The sequence below is a fragment of the Miniopterus natalensis genome, chromosome 3, assembly GCF_054644295.1.
Source record: "Miniopterus natalensis isolate mMinNat1 chromosome 3, mMinNat1.hap1, whole genome shotgun sequence".
Classification (NCBI taxonomy): domain Eukaryota; kingdom Metazoa; phylum Chordata; class Mammalia; order Chiroptera; family Miniopteridae; genus Miniopterus; species Miniopterus natalensis.
The window spans coordinates 38,175,553-38,192,461 of NC_142083.1; the positions used below are offsets into that span (position 1 = coordinate 38,175,553).

The 16,909-nt window shown below is 35.6% G+C and overlaps 1 protein-coding gene across 6 annotated transcripts in view; it reads right to left on the minus strand.

Annotated features, from left to right (window-relative positions):
* Positions 1-1,477: 1,477 nt before the first annotated feature.
* Positions 1,478-16,909, minus strand: part of POC5 (POC5 centriolar protein) — a 28,481-nt gene continuing 13,049 nt past the window's right edge. For all 6 annotated transcript variants that reach the window (XM_016205238.2, XM_016205239.2, XM_016205237.2 and 3 more), the window contains 6 exons: positions 15,842-15,946; positions 13,777-13,956; positions 12,457-12,610; positions 9,064-9,326; positions 5,494-5,670; positions 1,478-2,353 (listed from right to left, as the gene is read on the minus strand). In XM_016205238.2, coding sequence (XP_016060724.1) covers positions 2,210-2,353; positions 5,494-5,670; positions 9,064-9,326; positions 12,457-12,610; positions 13,777-13,956; positions 15,842-15,946 — 1,023 coding nt within the window. In that variant the 3' untranslated portion in view covers positions 1,478-2,209. The remainder of the gene's footprint in view (positions 2,354-5,493; positions 5,671-9,063; positions 9,327-12,456; positions 12,611-13,776; positions 13,957-15,841; positions 15,947-16,909) is intronic.

The following is a 16,909-nucleotide window of genomic DNA, read 5'->3' on the forward strand; positions in this document are numbered from 1 at the left end:
TTCTTTGTACTTTTTTGGTACTTGCAAACATGTTTTATTTCTGTAATCTGAGAAAGTTACTAAATGTGAAATCAAGTTCCAATTTATGTCAGCTTATATGCACCTATTCATTATAATTTAAGGCTCTCCATCCTCAAATTCTGACTCTAGGTCTATAAGTCCAGAAATAATATCATGAGCAATTTCAGTCTAATTATTCTATCATGAATTTATAGTTCTACATTTTTGACCCACTTAACATTATGAATGTTTAAAACAGGTAATATGTTCACATGATTCCCAAGTTTTTAACAAAGGTATTCAGTGAAAAGTCTTGTCTCCATCTGTTCTTCAGTCTGGCTAGTTTCCACTGACCTTGCTACTCCTCTTCCCCCCAAAATCTGGTTAACTCTTTACATAAAAATAAATGAATACATACTTTTACTGTAAAAAGTGTTTTAAGTTAACTTAGGCTAACACTAATTATTTGATGCTTTATACAATATATAGTTTCCAGAACTTAAAGTTTAAAAAGATTTATAATATTCTTAATTACAGTGTTCATAATATTGACTTGTCCACATGGTTATGGCCTGCACACTGAAAACTGTTCCTAATTGTAATCTAGGTTCTTAAAAAAGCAGAGCATGAAGCCAAAGTTTATGTGCCACTGCTTTTTTCAGGAGTGCAAATCCAGGGAAGCAGGAGTGAAGGAAAAGGGGTGATATGGAGAAGGAGGGAGAGCCAAGACCAGGGTGAATTACTAAATTGTCCACCACTTGGTGTCAAGCACAAACTGACTTGACCTCGAGGGTACTCTCTTCCGAGACGAGAGACAGGATGGCTGTGCATACAGGGGAGAAAGGAAGAATCAATCTGTTGACCAAAATGGGGTGTTAATTCTGGCTGTAGGCGTGGACTGCAAGTGGAGCCTGTATCTCTCATGACTGGAGTGGGCGTGGAGGCAGCCCTGGGGCGAGGAGTATGCCCTCTGCATAGGCAGCAGAGGAGGTGCCGGTGGTCTGTGCTTGTAACCCATGAACTGTCTGCACCATGGTAGCTGGGCCAGGACCCAGAACAAGTGCTGCATAAGAACAACCTGTACTCCTGAAGACATGCCAGATACTTCTAATAATTCAGAAAAGCCTGGTTTGCCCCTTTAGAAAATGGGATTTTTCACATTTATTCTCTGACGTCCTGTTAAAAATGTAAGGTCATAAGAAACTGTTTCCTGTAATACAATTAGAGCATAGAGCTAGGTCATCCTCAAAATAGAAGAGGCTTCAGACGATTAAATCTGTCCACTTCTGTTAAAGATATGGAAACTGAGGCCCTAGACAGATTCTTCAGAATCTACTCGTTTCTATGTAACCCTTAAGTACTTCAGTCCATGCAGCCAGCAATAAAACCATTAGAAGCCTGGTCCTGTTCTGCTTAACCAGTTTTGCCCAAATGGTTTCTTCCTACCGGTTTTCTACCGGAAAGTCTCTACGTAGGTTTGGAAGATTTGCGGAGTCGCCCAGGGCACATCACAACCGGATACTGTTTGCATGTTCAGAAAAAGCAACGTGGACTCAAAACTGTAGTTTCCAACGAGACAAGGAAGAACAGCAGAAACAGGTCATTCCAACAGATTTTCTTCTGAGATTTCTCTGTGTTTTTGTGCTGGTAAAAAATTTTTCCCCTTTTAACATTAAAAATTATTCATAGGTGTTGCCATTTCCCCCTATTTTTAATTGCTAGAGTACTAGAAAATGAAGATAAATACACTAGTCAAAAAACTTTGTGATAAAAATATTACTCTTGGTCTTTATTTTTTCACTTAAAAATTAAAATAACTTAGTTTCATTTAGTTTTAATAATTTTTAAAATAAACTTCTCTTAAAGTTTACTTAGTATCTTAGCCTTTTGGAATAATGTAGAGAAAACAGGATTTATATACTTTGATGATACAGTCAGCCACAGGCTGAACCTATTAAGAAAATATAGTCCAGTTTCTTTTTTTAATTAAAAAAATTTTTACTTAATTGCTTAAATTAAAAAAATAACATTAATATAATCCTACATATAGTTACAAAGGATGGTGTGGCTTGAAAAAGTCTTGTAATTTTGAAAAGATGAACATGATGTATCCATGATGTTCTAAAAATACGGAAACATTTGAAACTAAAGACTTCTAATCCTTGTTAAACCGGAGTACTTAAAATATCTTAATATGAACATATTTGTTTTAGTCAACCACTTTGATGGAATGAATGCTTGCAAGAGACTGGGTGTGAGTTGATCTGGTTCCGAGAGATCTGGAAGCCGAGGTAGTACTTTCAGGATGAATAGTCCGGGGGTATTTTGCTGCAGCAGCTTGAGGAATGGTTTGCTAAAAAGATAAAAATCAGTTTTAATAATCCCATGAAATTAAACATATTAAATACCATTTTATCATTTATAATTTAACCCAATATTTGTTAAGCATCAATGGATACAAGCAATGAATTGGATGAAATAGTCATTACAACAAACAAGATGTGGACCTTTTCCATAAGGAACCGACAGCTAGTTAGACTGATGTGCTCAGTACCCACAGTTTACATCAGAGCTGTATTCCAGGGGGCACAGAAAGAGCCATGGGAGCCATTCATTCCTCAAGGACTCAACTGGATGGAATCTTGTAATGTTTATAGAGGCTAAGTATAGAAACGGACTTTGTGGTGTTTGGAAGAAGGGTCCGTGCCAAGGCCTCCCCTCTGCTAATTCTGTTCACCTTCTCCTCCCTGTATTTGGTTGCTAAAATGTGGAGTACAGTCCCGCGGAGCATGCAGGCAGCCCTGAGGAATCCAGTCTGGTCTCTGCTTCAAACCAGCATAAAGCAGGTCCCTCATATTTCACCTGGTTCACCTGGGAGCTGACTAAACCTTTTATGGTCACACACGAGGCGGACTTCTCAGAAACCTGGTGCTCCCTTAATATGGATCACAACTTTCTAAATGAATAATTAGAAGCCGAGGACACACATTGAGGGGAGGGTATGCACACTATCTCCAAGCTCAGAGGAACATCTTAGACATGAGCACTGAGACATTAAGATCAGGGCACATCTGCCTTCATCTATACATGCAGCATGTTCAATTTATGCACACAAGTGCACGTTACATGTATACACGTGTAGTATGTACATGTGTAAGGCTTTCCTGTGTTACACCAAATACCACTTCTTAGTAGCAGCAGCGGGATTTGTTATGCAGATGAGTTCTCAGTCCATGCCACTGACTAGCACATGCAGCTTCTGATTAGGGTCTTCCACTTAGAAAAGTCATTTCTAAAATTCTTGAAGTAAAATTATACATGTTTGATCAAAACATTCACTATGTATTTCAAAAGCTCTATGATACAGCTACGCAGGTCTTCAATTCAGATTCTGCTTTAAGGATAAGAGCTCCTCTTAAAATAAGGGAAAAATAGCCTCCAAGTATTTTATATAAATGTCTCTGTATATAAGTTAACTGGGTAATCATTACAAATGAGAGATATCTTTGCCACTAGTATGAAATTTTAGTTGCTAACCACCTAACCCCACTTCGTCGAAAGAGCTTTTTTCCCCTGGGGAAGATGGGCAGGGGGTAGTGTAGAAATATTCCCATTACCATGGGTATTGTGATCCACAACACCCAGCGAGAATGAAGTAGCACCAGGAGCAAGCAGTTATCCACCAGATGGGGTGAAAGTGTCAGAGGGCTAATTACTGGTTTGCTAGTAATACCTGTTTCTGGTAGTTCTGGATCTTGATTCCTGGGAAAATGGAAAACTGTATAGAGGACCACCATCGTGTCTGTCACATAGTCCAAAATGGGTAGTAATGGGAGTGATTTATGGCTTTCTAATTCATGGCAGTTATGGAGAAGTACTGCACGTGCTGAGTTAAGCAAAGGGCAGTTTGGAAGATAAATATCAGAAATGGGTTATAAGACTTTAGTTACTTATTTTTCTTCTGTAAAATATAAATTTCTGTTGTTAATCCAAAGACAAAGATTGTCTAAATTAAAAATAAACACATGTGCGTTCTCTTGAAAGCCTTCTTTATCTTAGTGGACATTTTTATATACATCATAAGTGCTGATAAAAATAGAAATGAGTTCATTTCTTCCATCTTTGATTATCTCAAGTATTAAGAAAATAGAGAGAAGCCATCTAAGGACTTCCAGAGTGTGCCAGTGTATGAAGGCTACGGTAATCCTCCACCCTCCATGCCCTCTATCTGGACCTGGTGCCTCTATCAGTCTTCCACTTCACTGTGCTCACATTTTCCCTGAGGCTGAATTTAAATAATCATTCACGCTTCTCTCAATTTAACTTAGTAACCAGAAAAAAAGGATTTAAAATGATTCCACATATCTTTTTTGCCAATACTTTGCATACTATATAGAGGAATGTTGTCTAATATTGAGAATTTAAATAGAGAGCATTCTCTTTAAAAATCAATCCTGTTTCTCTTTAGAGATATGTTCTTGTAACTTTTAAAAATTAAACTTTTTGAGATAATTGTTGATTACATACGGTCAAAAGAACTAATACAGAGGTATCCCTGTATCCTTCTCTAGGAATTTCTATTAAATTAAATTTGCTTATGGTTTTACAAAGTGCCTTTCTACCACTCATTAAATTTTTACATTCTCTCACGTAACCCTGAATTCTGACAAAAAGGAGCTAAGCACTCTTATCACTCCCATTTAACACAAGAGAAAGGGGGGGGCTCAAATATTTTCCTTGTTTTGTATATGATCAGAAAGGCAGGAAGGAGCGCATAATTGGGACACTAACTTAAGGTGTTTTGTTTGTTTTTGCTTAAATTCCATGTACTTTCCTTTATATCACATGAATTTACTGCAGTGTGAATTTTTTTCCTAACTAGAAACATGCTGACAATTGTATTGAAAAGGAGAAGAAGAATATAAAATAAGGAGCAAAAACTAAAAGCTATAAAAGTAGGCAAGTGTTTCTTGTAATAAAAAACCTACATAAACAGCTAGTTAATTAATGAGAAATCATTTATATATTTTGCCTTTCTGGCCACTGGACACACTGGATTACTTTTAGTATTTGACAATTTTTTAGGAAAAATGTATTTCTTTTGCTCTTTTTCTTTGAAATAACACACACAGGCAGGGAGGTGGGGCATGGTATAGGTGGGGAGAGGTGGAGGCCTTGGAGAGGTCCTCTACCTGCCCCCCAGTTCCCAGTTCCTCTTCAGGAGTCCTTTAACGGAGTTCTCCAAAGAATTATATTTGATAATTTTTACACTGTTGAGAAGAATGTTTCTGAAATTAATTTCCTAAAAGAGGAAAGGCAGATTCAGAGCAGGTGTGATAATTATTAAGCACAGAAAGACATTAACAGTAAAAGGCAGAGTAAGAACCAGTCATCATGAATGTTGATCTTCTCTTCAACATGTCAGTTATGTGCTTATTAGTCTGCAAATCTCAGGAAAAGACTTTGACAAAAGGTCATCAAATGTGGACTCACCACTGTGATTGGATGATGTTTTTCCACAACAACTGAGCTCACAGGAGGAGAAACTCCCATTATAGCTAAACTGCTACTAATTCTGTTTTTTGAAGCAAAATCACTTCTCCCTGTGATCCGGGCTGTAATGGTTCTTCCAGCTTTCTGTTGTGCAGATGTCACAACTCTGGGTACATACTAAAAAAGCGAAGAAATATCCAGTTGATAGAAAATATATGGCAAAATTTATAGTATTTCTGGTTCTATAACTTATGAAGAAAATACATAGGCACTTAAAGGAACTGTATATTCAACCAACTTTAACATGGAAAAAACAAAAACTTAAACAATGAGACAAAAATCACCACATAAAACCGAGTACCACAGAGCATCCCTTTAACTTTGGTATACCAACTATTGTACAGAACTTAACCAACTTTTAAAAAACATTTAGAAATAATTATAGGTTTATAGGCAGTTGCAAAGACAGTGAGAGATCCTGAGTATTCTTCACCCAGTTCGTGGAAATGATTACATTTTACATAATTATAGAATAATTATGATATCAAAACCAGGAAGCTGACATTGGTATAATGCCTGGGTATAGATCTGTATCATTTTACTACATGTATGTGTGGATTCCTGTAGCTATCATGGCAACCAAGATGCGTAACTACTTCATCACCATAAAGCTCTCCCTCGTGCTACCCTTCAGTCATACCCATCTCCCTTCCCCTACCATTCCTAACCCCTGGCAGCCACTCATTTGTCTTATGACCTCTTCTGATCCTTATGCATAATGTCATTATTACAAATACACTTTTGTGTTCTGCCTTTTTTCTTATGACTTTAATACACTGTTCCCTCATGAACAGAGAACTGCAATTTTGAGAGATTTTAATACCAACAAACTACAGTTTATCTAATTATCTCAGTTCTTTTCCTAATATATATAGCAAACTTGTGTAAAAAAGGATTCCTTTTGAGAGTTATTTCTGTAGAATATATTGCAAAAAATGCGATGATCAGATCAAAAAGTAATGGTAGCTTTTATAGGTTTTGTTGCTTACTGCTGGACAACACTCCATAAAAAAATTGTATGTACATGAGGAGTAATAACTATGTGTACCCATTTTCCCCACTGTCAACTAATTACATTAACTGGGCAAAACCAAAAGGAGTAAGAAAAGAAAGGAAACTGACATTCTACTTCTGTTAACTGTGTCCACAGCCAAGTCATTCTCTCTCAGCCTCCACTTCCTTGGTTATAAAATGGGAAAGCAGCACCAAATGCCTAATGATACCCTTTCATTTTCATTCAGACGAAAGGAAAGTTAGAAGACAAACTTTACTAAATTGCTTCAAAAATCCAACTAAAATCCCTCAATTATTCCAAATGGAGTTAGAAAAAGTAAAGTGCCATCTATTGTTCAACCTCATGAACTGCAATATATTTGCTTGTAAAACTGCCTAATTTATTTTTTGAAAAATGTTTCCCACCATGAAATTCTGATATTTAACATATTGAGGATGTGTGCAGAAAGAATTTTACAAATGAGGATATTATTTCACTAGAATGGCAATCCTCCTTTCTCCAGTTACCTGTTTCCCAAATCTTTGCAGTTTACTTTCTGAACACACCTCCCTTTAGCTACTGGAAAGTTTTGAATGTTCACAGGAAGCTTCTGAAATTAAAATGGAAAGATAACCAGGCCTGGATCACAAGTCTCTCTTCTTTTCCTGTTCCTGACAATGATGGTTTCACATTAAGGTAAGTTATCTAATATACAGAGTGGGGCCAAAGTAGGTTTCCAGTTTTGAGTATGTGAAAAACAGAGTTTATTCTTATATTATTATTTCTTAATTATTGTATTATTTTCCATATGAACAACTGTAAATCCTACTTTTGTTATTCTGTTTCTTTTTAAACAAGAAGGCATATTGAGGTGAATCTGAGTATTATAATTGTATGAGGAAGGAGAAAACTAGCATTACATGTAGGTGGATTTATTTTTAATTCTCCTCTCTCCCTGGCCCTAAAGGCTATACTTCTGTGAATGAAATCAATGTGTATCTGTTTCTGAAGGAGCAGAAGGTAGTAGGAGGGGTGGCGAAGAAGGGCTGTCTACATAATATTGTGTTTTTCAAATTTCAAAGACTTCCAAATTATCTCAGGTAATCAAATTTTAAAAAGTTAGTAACAGGGAGATAAGCACACTCACTCATTCAGTTCTTTCCATGTATTTTCAGATTTATATATAAATGTAGATTATAAGTGGTGTAGTCATATTTTAAGAAGGGAATTTTGAAAAATCTAGTTCTTGTATTATCTGAATATGCAACATGAATGAGAAACCAGAAATTTAAATAAACACTGTATTTATTTAAATGAGATCATCTCTTCAAAATGTGTAATCATGAAAAATAAACACAGCTGAACATATTTATATTTAGGGTTGAATCTTAGTGTCTTATTTCTAAGAGCTCCCTCACACATTCAAATTTCTCTTAACAGCCATATTTTTAAAAATTTCTTTGAATCAAGAGAAAACATGATAAATAACAGATGTCAACATATTTCCCCCTCAAGTTAGTAGTTCCTAACAGGAAGAAGTTCAAGTCAGCTGGAGTACTAATGATAACCAATTGTCTGGTTGACCCTGAGCAAGGGCACCTTCTGATGGCCTGCCAGGGGGGCTGTCAAGACCTAAAACCTAGTCTGCCATCATCCTTCCTCTCAGGTAAGTGGTTAGGGTGGGGAAGAGGGAGACAAGCAAGTCAAAACCCCATCTCAGGACCTTCATAGAACCATACCTTTGTGCCAAACTAGAGGAGGGCATAGTGTAAAAAAACAAAAGGCCCTGCAGAGGTGAGTCTGATAAGCCTGACTTGTATCCCTACACCCTTCTCTCTTGAGACACACTGAAGAATACAGGTTTAACACCAGGAGGCTGAGAAGTCAGAACCATGATGTGCTGTGTCTGTAATTCTCACCATATTAATAGTATGATCAATTTTACTTCAGGCCGGTTCTCACACAATTACTCCACCCCCAGACAATGCTCTTCCCCTCTAAGCACTTCTCTAATGGTGACTCTAGGAAAAACTATTCCTATCTTCATTCCAATTATGAATTAAAAATTAAACCTAATCAAGTTGAGATGGAGCTACCACAGAGTGGTAGTTGTTAATGATATGTCTGTACCCAGGAAAAGGGAAAGCTGTAGGTTAACAGAAAATATGCAAAAGGGTCATTAACCTACTAGGCCTTTGAATATACCCACAAGTTTTCTTCAAAATTAAAACAAACCCAACTCTAAATTAAATCTATTTTTCCTGAATAGTTTTTTGAAAAATGTAAAATGAAAAAGTTCTTTGTTTTTGTTCCATTATCACTACTGTAGTAGAGCTTAATAGAACTTACTAATTAATGTTTTAGCCACTTTGTGCATTAAATATTTTCTGTGACTTGGCCTAAAACCATATAAGCTTTTTCTCCATGAGAAAATATGTTCTGAGTTTAAAATATCCAATATACCAACAAGTTGGGAACCCTTTCCCAAGGCAGGCACCTGCATGAACCGCACTAACCATTTCTTCTGGTGCAGCAGGAGCTGTAGATCCAGCACCAAGAGGAGCAGAAACAGAGGAAGTGGATGCAGCCCCCGCAGAAGTGATGGAGGTGGCAGAGGGAAAGGCAGCAGTGCCGGTCGCTCCCATGGCTGCACCTGCTGGGGATGGCGCTGCTGCAGCTGCTGAGGGTATCGGAGCGGAAGGATCCAGATGAGCAGGGTGTTCTTTCCCTTGAACACCAGGACCATATTCTTCCTTTTTATTATTTGTGAAGTCCAGCCCTATAAGCCACAAATGAATGCCATTCAAATTCTTCCAAGTTAAGATTACTTCTGTCCCCCAGCAATAAAAATACATAATAGCTACAATTTGGTCTTAACAGAAATGTAGAAATTTGTCCTTTATTGGATACAATGTTCAGTTAATAGTTTGTCAGTATTAACTGGTTAATGTCAGCATTAACCACTGAAGACTTCAGACCACTTCCTTCAACATGTGAAAGCTAATGAATGATTGATTTGCTCTTACTTAAAAGATAAAAATAAATTATGTACTCAGCTGGGACCTCAGTTGAGTTAAGTCAGTTGCCATCACAACCATTACAATAGTAAGGTCACACTGAGGATTTATGTCCTTTTGTGTTATTTCATGCAACTGTCCTGATAAATGTCCTGATATTTAGATCTTTAGAATAATTTTGTGATATCACCATACCCTCTCATTTCCTTCCATTGCTCCTATTCTAACAAAATTAATGTATTTTTATTTTTGATTTTTCAGCAAACAATAAATCTATAAATGAATTTTGATATTGTAAAAGAAATGAGCTCTTGCAGGTAATTATGTGAGTCATGAATTAAGAGCATATTTGTACACTTAACTGATTCTAATGACACACATACAGTCACCTTCTCTCAAAACTGAACCTTAACCTTAGATCAACGAATAACATCAGCTTCCAGAGAAGCTAGGACGAAGGGTCCTATTTTAGATATTCCCCTCCCAATATTAGAATTTGGTTAAAATTTCTACTTAAAATTCTATTTATGTGATACCGAAGACCAGGGTGAGGGTTTCACAATTCAGTCACTGAGATGTTTCAGAGTATCTGAATAGAGTATGTAACCCCTATGTTTAAGAAGGTTTCTATGTTGTTCTCTTTCCATCTAGAAATCTGGGCTTTCGTGCCTTTTTCTTAGACTAAATTTATATAAAATATATAAACTTTATAAACACAGTTTAATGAGGATTACAATGAATGGGTCCTTTGAAATCATTTAATGAAAGAGACTAATTCAATATAAAATATTCTTTGTGCTTTGAAATACACGCACACATACACACTGAATTTTAACGTGTTTTTGATAGAAAGTGATTCTGTCTCTTTTTAGGTTGGTGGCACACTTTATATCAGATGTGAGACCAGTACACAGGTCAGGTCTGGCCAAGGGACTCCCGGGAAGAGAGGCCAACTCTCAATGATGTGGGTGGATTACGCAGTTCCTGTTTGTCAGATAACTGTAAGTTTTAATAATTATTTTTGCTTTAACTGGGATAAATTTTTTCAATTGTGAAGTATTTATCTACTCTTCTTAAAACTGCTTTGAAAATTGGCAGGTATCATAAAGTCCATTTTTATTGTCACATTTTGCCTTCTTCATAGAAACTTCTTACAATCTGTAAGATTTAGGATATTGTACAACATGAGATGCACTGCAGATGACAGATAGCTGAGAATCAGGACAAATAAAAAAATCAAATACTAGTTTTGTTCTAATAAGACAGAAACCTTAGGAACACTACATTATTAAAAACAGCATTGTAAAAAGCAGTTGTCTTAAGGGAAGGGGCCAGATGTAATTTTTTCTTGTGAGAATTATAGCTGTTGTTAAAATGCCACAAAACCTAAACATCACTGAGCAAATCCACCATTAGATCACACTGAACTTTTGCCTTTGGTAGCTCCCCCAGCACTGTTGCTGACTGTGTGTCTTATTACTCCTGTTATCTTTATCCCTCACTGTTATGACAAAGCATAAGGCCACTCAAAACAGTTGGGTTCCCAGAACTTGGCATTAGCTGCAGAAGACAGGAGATGTAAAAGCAACAGGAGCAAAACAAATCATGTTGGGTAATTATGAGAATACATTTTCTCCAAATCCTGTAATGGATGTTTACTAACAGGAGACAGAGCTGTATTTGAATTTAAAATTTAAGACGGTCAATTTATAAAGGTGGCAAAACACTCAGTCCTAAGTCAATTCATAATCTTCATAAGTAGGTTATGAAAAACAGGTTTCTTGTAATTAAATGTAAGAAGTTCTAATAATTTGTCACCTTACTTGTGAAATCAGTATCTCTTCTATGTAGATAATTAAATTCTTCAATTTAATACATATAACTTGCTAATAATTAGAACTGAAAGCAGACTATTCTGTTATTAGAGGTGGTTTGTTTATTTTCAGCATTGATATTCAGTTAAAAGACCATTTATTAGAGAAATCAAGCACACTTCCGGTTATCAGCAAGATAAACTATTTAGCCTTGATAATCTATAATTCTATGTTTCCAACCTACATATGGGCCACACACCCCAACTGTTTCAGAGAGAAAATAATTTGCCTTAACTCACTGCCACCCACAACATGCACAATTTAAATAATAAAAGTTTGTTGATGCTTTAAAATGAGGGCACAACAAGTACAGAGAAGTTATTCACTGGAATGAAATCATGTTAATGATGTTACAAAATGAAACTGTCTCATTGATAAGTTAACCATGAATCTTAAATAGGATTTACTGTAGGGGAATACTACAAAAATGTCCATGTCTGCATGAGCCCTGGGAGGCCAACCTGAATGAATTAAGACTACAGTAATTATATGACTATCATCTTACAAGCGAAAGTATTTTTTCTCTTAAAGTGTTTTCGAGTATACTGCACTACATTCCCACAAGACCCCTATTGAGCAGGTAAAGAAGGTTTATATTATCTTCTTTGTTCAGAGAAGAAAACCGAAATCCAGTAAGGAAAATAGGCCTCATTGTAAATCGGTGGCAAAGGAATCTTGTCATGTGCTCTTCCAAGTCATGCTGATGAAACCAACCCAAACAACTCAGATCTGAGCCAATATGTGGACTTCTTGAAATAATTTTTTTTTTTTTTACTTCTATAGACAGTCCTATAACTTTTGAAAATGAGTTTTAGTTGAAGTTTCTCTTAAACTAAAAAACAAGCATGAGTGAATTTTCATGACAGATTTAAAACTGGATACAGTGACACTGAATTTAAAAATACAGTGCCTGGATGAGACATTTATTGCAGAAAATTAGTACTATATACCATACTAATCACTGAAATCTCAAATCCTTTTTGAAAGCAGGCAGAGAATCTTAAAATAAAACACTAACCTGTATCATTTCTGTTTTGAAATATTGTCATGGCTTCAAGATTTAATGCACACACCCCCCGCATGAAAGCTTTCTTCATGGAATCTTCAAAGTGCTCTTTTTCATGCTGCATTCTTTGGATCTCAGCTTTTGCATTTTCCAAAGCTCCAGATAACTAAAATAAAGAGAATTGAAAGGTTTATGATACAAGGAAGAACATTATTTGTTGTTAAAAAGTAGACTTACACTGTGCAGTTTTTAGGTGAAATACTAAAAACACTTTTCCACATGCCTCTTCTGCTATGTGTCTCAGTTTATTTTAAAAGGTGCATCTTACCTCTAGTGTCTTTCAACAAACCATTTTCATTTCTAACCACAAAGTCCAGGTTCAAACGAGGGGAATTTTATACCAGTCCCACTGAAGGTTGCTGATGTGTTTTAATTATACAGAAAGATATGCCATTTCTTACCATAAATCTTTTATGTAGGATATTAAAAAAAAAATACATTAAGAGCCACAGACAGCCCTTACCCTTTTAGAAAAAAAACAACTACTAAAGGCCTGCAATATTAACAGAATTTTTTAAAACTAAATGTTACCATAGACTTTAAAGTGCAAAGTGATATTAGTTACAACACACTTTCCCAGAGCAAATCTATAAGGGACTCCATTTTTTGCATGTTATTTTCAATTGCAGAAAATTATCTGTATTATGACACTGACTTTTAATATTAAGAACTTAATACTATAATGATGAAATATTTTTTTCCTTTTAGTATTTGATTTCAAGATGCCTACCGCATTCTTCCGTGTGGTTTTTATTTCATTTTAGTCTCAACTGTTTTCCCATGGAAACAATGTTAATTTTATTGTTAAAAGTCAATGGGAAAATAATTCCAATTTGTATTCAACTGCTTTAAATCAACCTTACATGAACAAAGTTTATTTAAATTAACAAGAGGATAAACATTTTTGGTTTTGGTGTCTAATCTTGGCTAAATAAAAGCCAAAAGAAGCAGCATAAGAAAGTAGGCAGTTTTAGAGATGTAAGGATTTAGGGGTGATTCACATTTTCAAGACACATGTATACACAGGAGTTCCAACACAAGTCTGGAGGCCAGAGTTATAACCTTTAAAGAATAAGTCTGTAAGTCTGACTCATTAGTGTTGTTCTTTCCCAAATAGTCAAGTAGTCTCATTTGAAGATACATTGCATTAAATGGAATTAGAAATGAGTCACTCTGCCTAACTATAAACTAACAGTGAGTGCTGCTACCCATTTTTTAAATTTCTATTAAAGGAAAGTAAAAATTAAAAAAAAAAAAAAATAGAAATTTTACCACAGCAACTTTGGTTTCATAATCATTGGAAATCTGGATACAGACTTCTTCAGCTCTGGCTTGACAGGCTCGCTCCACCACATCTTTCCACTTCTTTTGCACCATGGAGCGCCAGCCTTTCCAGACCTTCTTCAGTAAAGTTCTCTGGAAATACTGGTCAGCTAGTTTACCCTCATAAACCTAAATGAAAGTAACATAACCTTAAAACACAGTGCACTGGTAAATATACTGGCAGTAGTAATAAGAAACTTAACACGGTGGTAAGCAGTGTACATACATTACCATTTAATCCCGTGTAATTATTCTCATCTGCATATAGGAGAACAGGCTTAGAGAGGTTAAGTTACCTGCCCAAGCTGACAGGGAAAAGCCATCTTTGCCTCATTCTAGAGCCTAAGCTCTTTTTTACCCATTACATCAGTGTTTTGGGCAACTAATCAAGTTAGGGGAAAAACACAACAACAACAAAAAACAAATGAAAGAAAATGAGTAACTTGCCACTTGCCACCATCTTCTGAATCTGCATGACCTTTTAGCTGAACCAGGACTAAGAGAGCAGCTGGAAGGCAGAAAGAGGACTGTGGCTTCAGATGGCACTCTTTTCCTTTGGCTCGGTGGCCACCACCATAAGCAAGATTAATTTAATTTACATACTTTGCATCATATATAGTGCCAAACCGATCCAAACAGGAACATATGCTATTATTTTTATCAATGAATTTAAATTCTTTTGAAGAACTAGTTCCAATTTTCAATCTTCTTAAATTTGAAAAGCTTAATAGCCCCAACTATTTCTGCTAACATTTAAACATAATATATTCTCATTATGTCACTTGATAAATAACTTTCAAAATATGGTATAAATACTCATTTTAAATAGTTATTTTCAGTCTGATTAATGTAGATTTAATCTTTTGGGATTAATTAAAAAACTTAAAGCACTAGGAAGTATGCTTAAAGGAGAAATCCTATTCCATGATAGTAGAATGTTAAATATTAATATTATTAATACTAAATATTAATGTTTTAAAATATTAATATTTAATGTTAATTTCTTGGAACTAAATGTACAGAGATCACTTCATGGCTCACATGAGCATTACATTATACACACACACACACACACACACACACACATACCCCCCCCAATACTCAAGTCTTTATGCTCTTCTTGTAGGATATATACATACTCATATTTTGCCACTTTTGATACAATAATTTATTATTCTCTGTCAGTTTGTCTTTACTCTGACATCCATTCAGCTCTTATTTAATTAAAATGAACAATGTTCAAATTTAAATTCTATACAGACTAACATTAATTTTTAAAAAGCTATACAGACATGGCTTTCTTTAATTCTTACTCAAAGGCAAATCTACACAAGAAACATTTATACAATTTTATAATGTATAACTATACTGTTGCCTCTTTTATATATATATATATATATATATATCTTCATTGATTTCAGAGAGAGGAAGGAAGAGGGAGAGAGATAGAAACATCAATGATGAGAGAGTCATTGATCGGCTGCCTTGTGCATGGCCCCCGCTGGGGATCGAGCCCCGGGCATGTGCCCTGACTGGGAATCGAACCCTGATCTCCTGGATCCTAGGCCAACGCTCAGCTGCTGAGCCACGCCCGGCCGGGCTGTTGCCTCTTTTTGAGAATGTATTCAGGCATTTTAGAAGTAGAAACAATATAGGAAGCATATGATATGTTTCAGATTGTAAATTCTTTCTCCACATAATCATATCTGAGCCAAATTTGTTAAAGGGGTTCCATTACCAGGGCATTTGTAAGTTAGGTACAATCCCTATTAACCTATTGTGAAGTAGGAAATGATATGTCAGTAAGTCTATAAAATATGAAGTATTTTTCCCCCAAACTATACCGATACCAAATTCCTTTGAAATCAGAGCAACATTAAATTGTAAATTCATTTTGACTTATTAGAAAATAAATCCTTCTTTGACGTTAACAAGAGTTCTAATATGTGACCCTAAGCACTTCTGAGTTCAGAAATCTAATATTTGTCAGTCGTCTTTGCGTTCTTATACTTACATCCTGTCTGGCTTTGACATGGCCAATCCGCCAGTGGAAGAATGTTCTCGTCAACTCTACCCTCTCCTTTTGCTTGCCTATGGCATGAGACAAGCTGGAAATGACCTGTAAACAACGAGTAAGGCAATTACTGTGATGTTACAGTAACAGCTACTGGTAAAGTGATTTTTCTCATATATCAAAAAGTGCTAGAAAATACCAGTGGATCACTACTATATCCATCCAGTTAACCTCCTTATTATCTTTAAAACCACCAAAAACTTCTCCACATGAACACACTACACATCAATGAATAAAGGGGAACAAAAGAGGAAGGAAATCTCATATGTGTACTTTGGTAATCACCAGAAAATTTATGTACATGAAAATTAATACAGGGTGGGACACAGGTAGGTTTACAGTTGTTTGTATGGAAAATAATACAATAATTAAAAAATAATACAAGAATAAACTCTGTTTCACATATTCAGTTGTAAACCTACTTGTGCCCCATCCTGTATGGTCACTGACATTTAATTCAAGAAAAACAACTCTACACTGAAAGTTTTGCTACATATACAAAAAGTCTTTATTGACTAGAATTGAAGGCAGAGACCAGATTTTAAATATCGTTCTAGTCCCTAAATACCTTTAGTACCTTGGATTAAAAGTTTCTCAATAACTAGTTAATAATTTTCTTCTGAATTCAGCAAACTCATGAAAGCAAGTAACTGTTATACTTTGATGTACTTCTTCACTGATATTATTCTTGTTCTTAAAAAAAAAATCTACGGAGGCTTTTAAATCCTAAGAGAATACTCTCTCTTACAAAGAACTGAGTAACTGAAATGTACATCTAAAAATGGCCACAAAGAGAGATTTTGTATATTGGGCACATTTACTGAGAGATTTATTCTAGTTTCTTAAGAGTTTTATAAGTGGAAAACGGCCCACATTTAAGACACTGTTAATATTCTTTTTATATATCTTTATTGATTTCAGAGAGAGGAAAGGAGAGGAAGAGAGAGAGAGAGAAACATCAATGATGAGAGAGTCATTGATCGAGCCCGCAACCTGGGCATGTGCCCT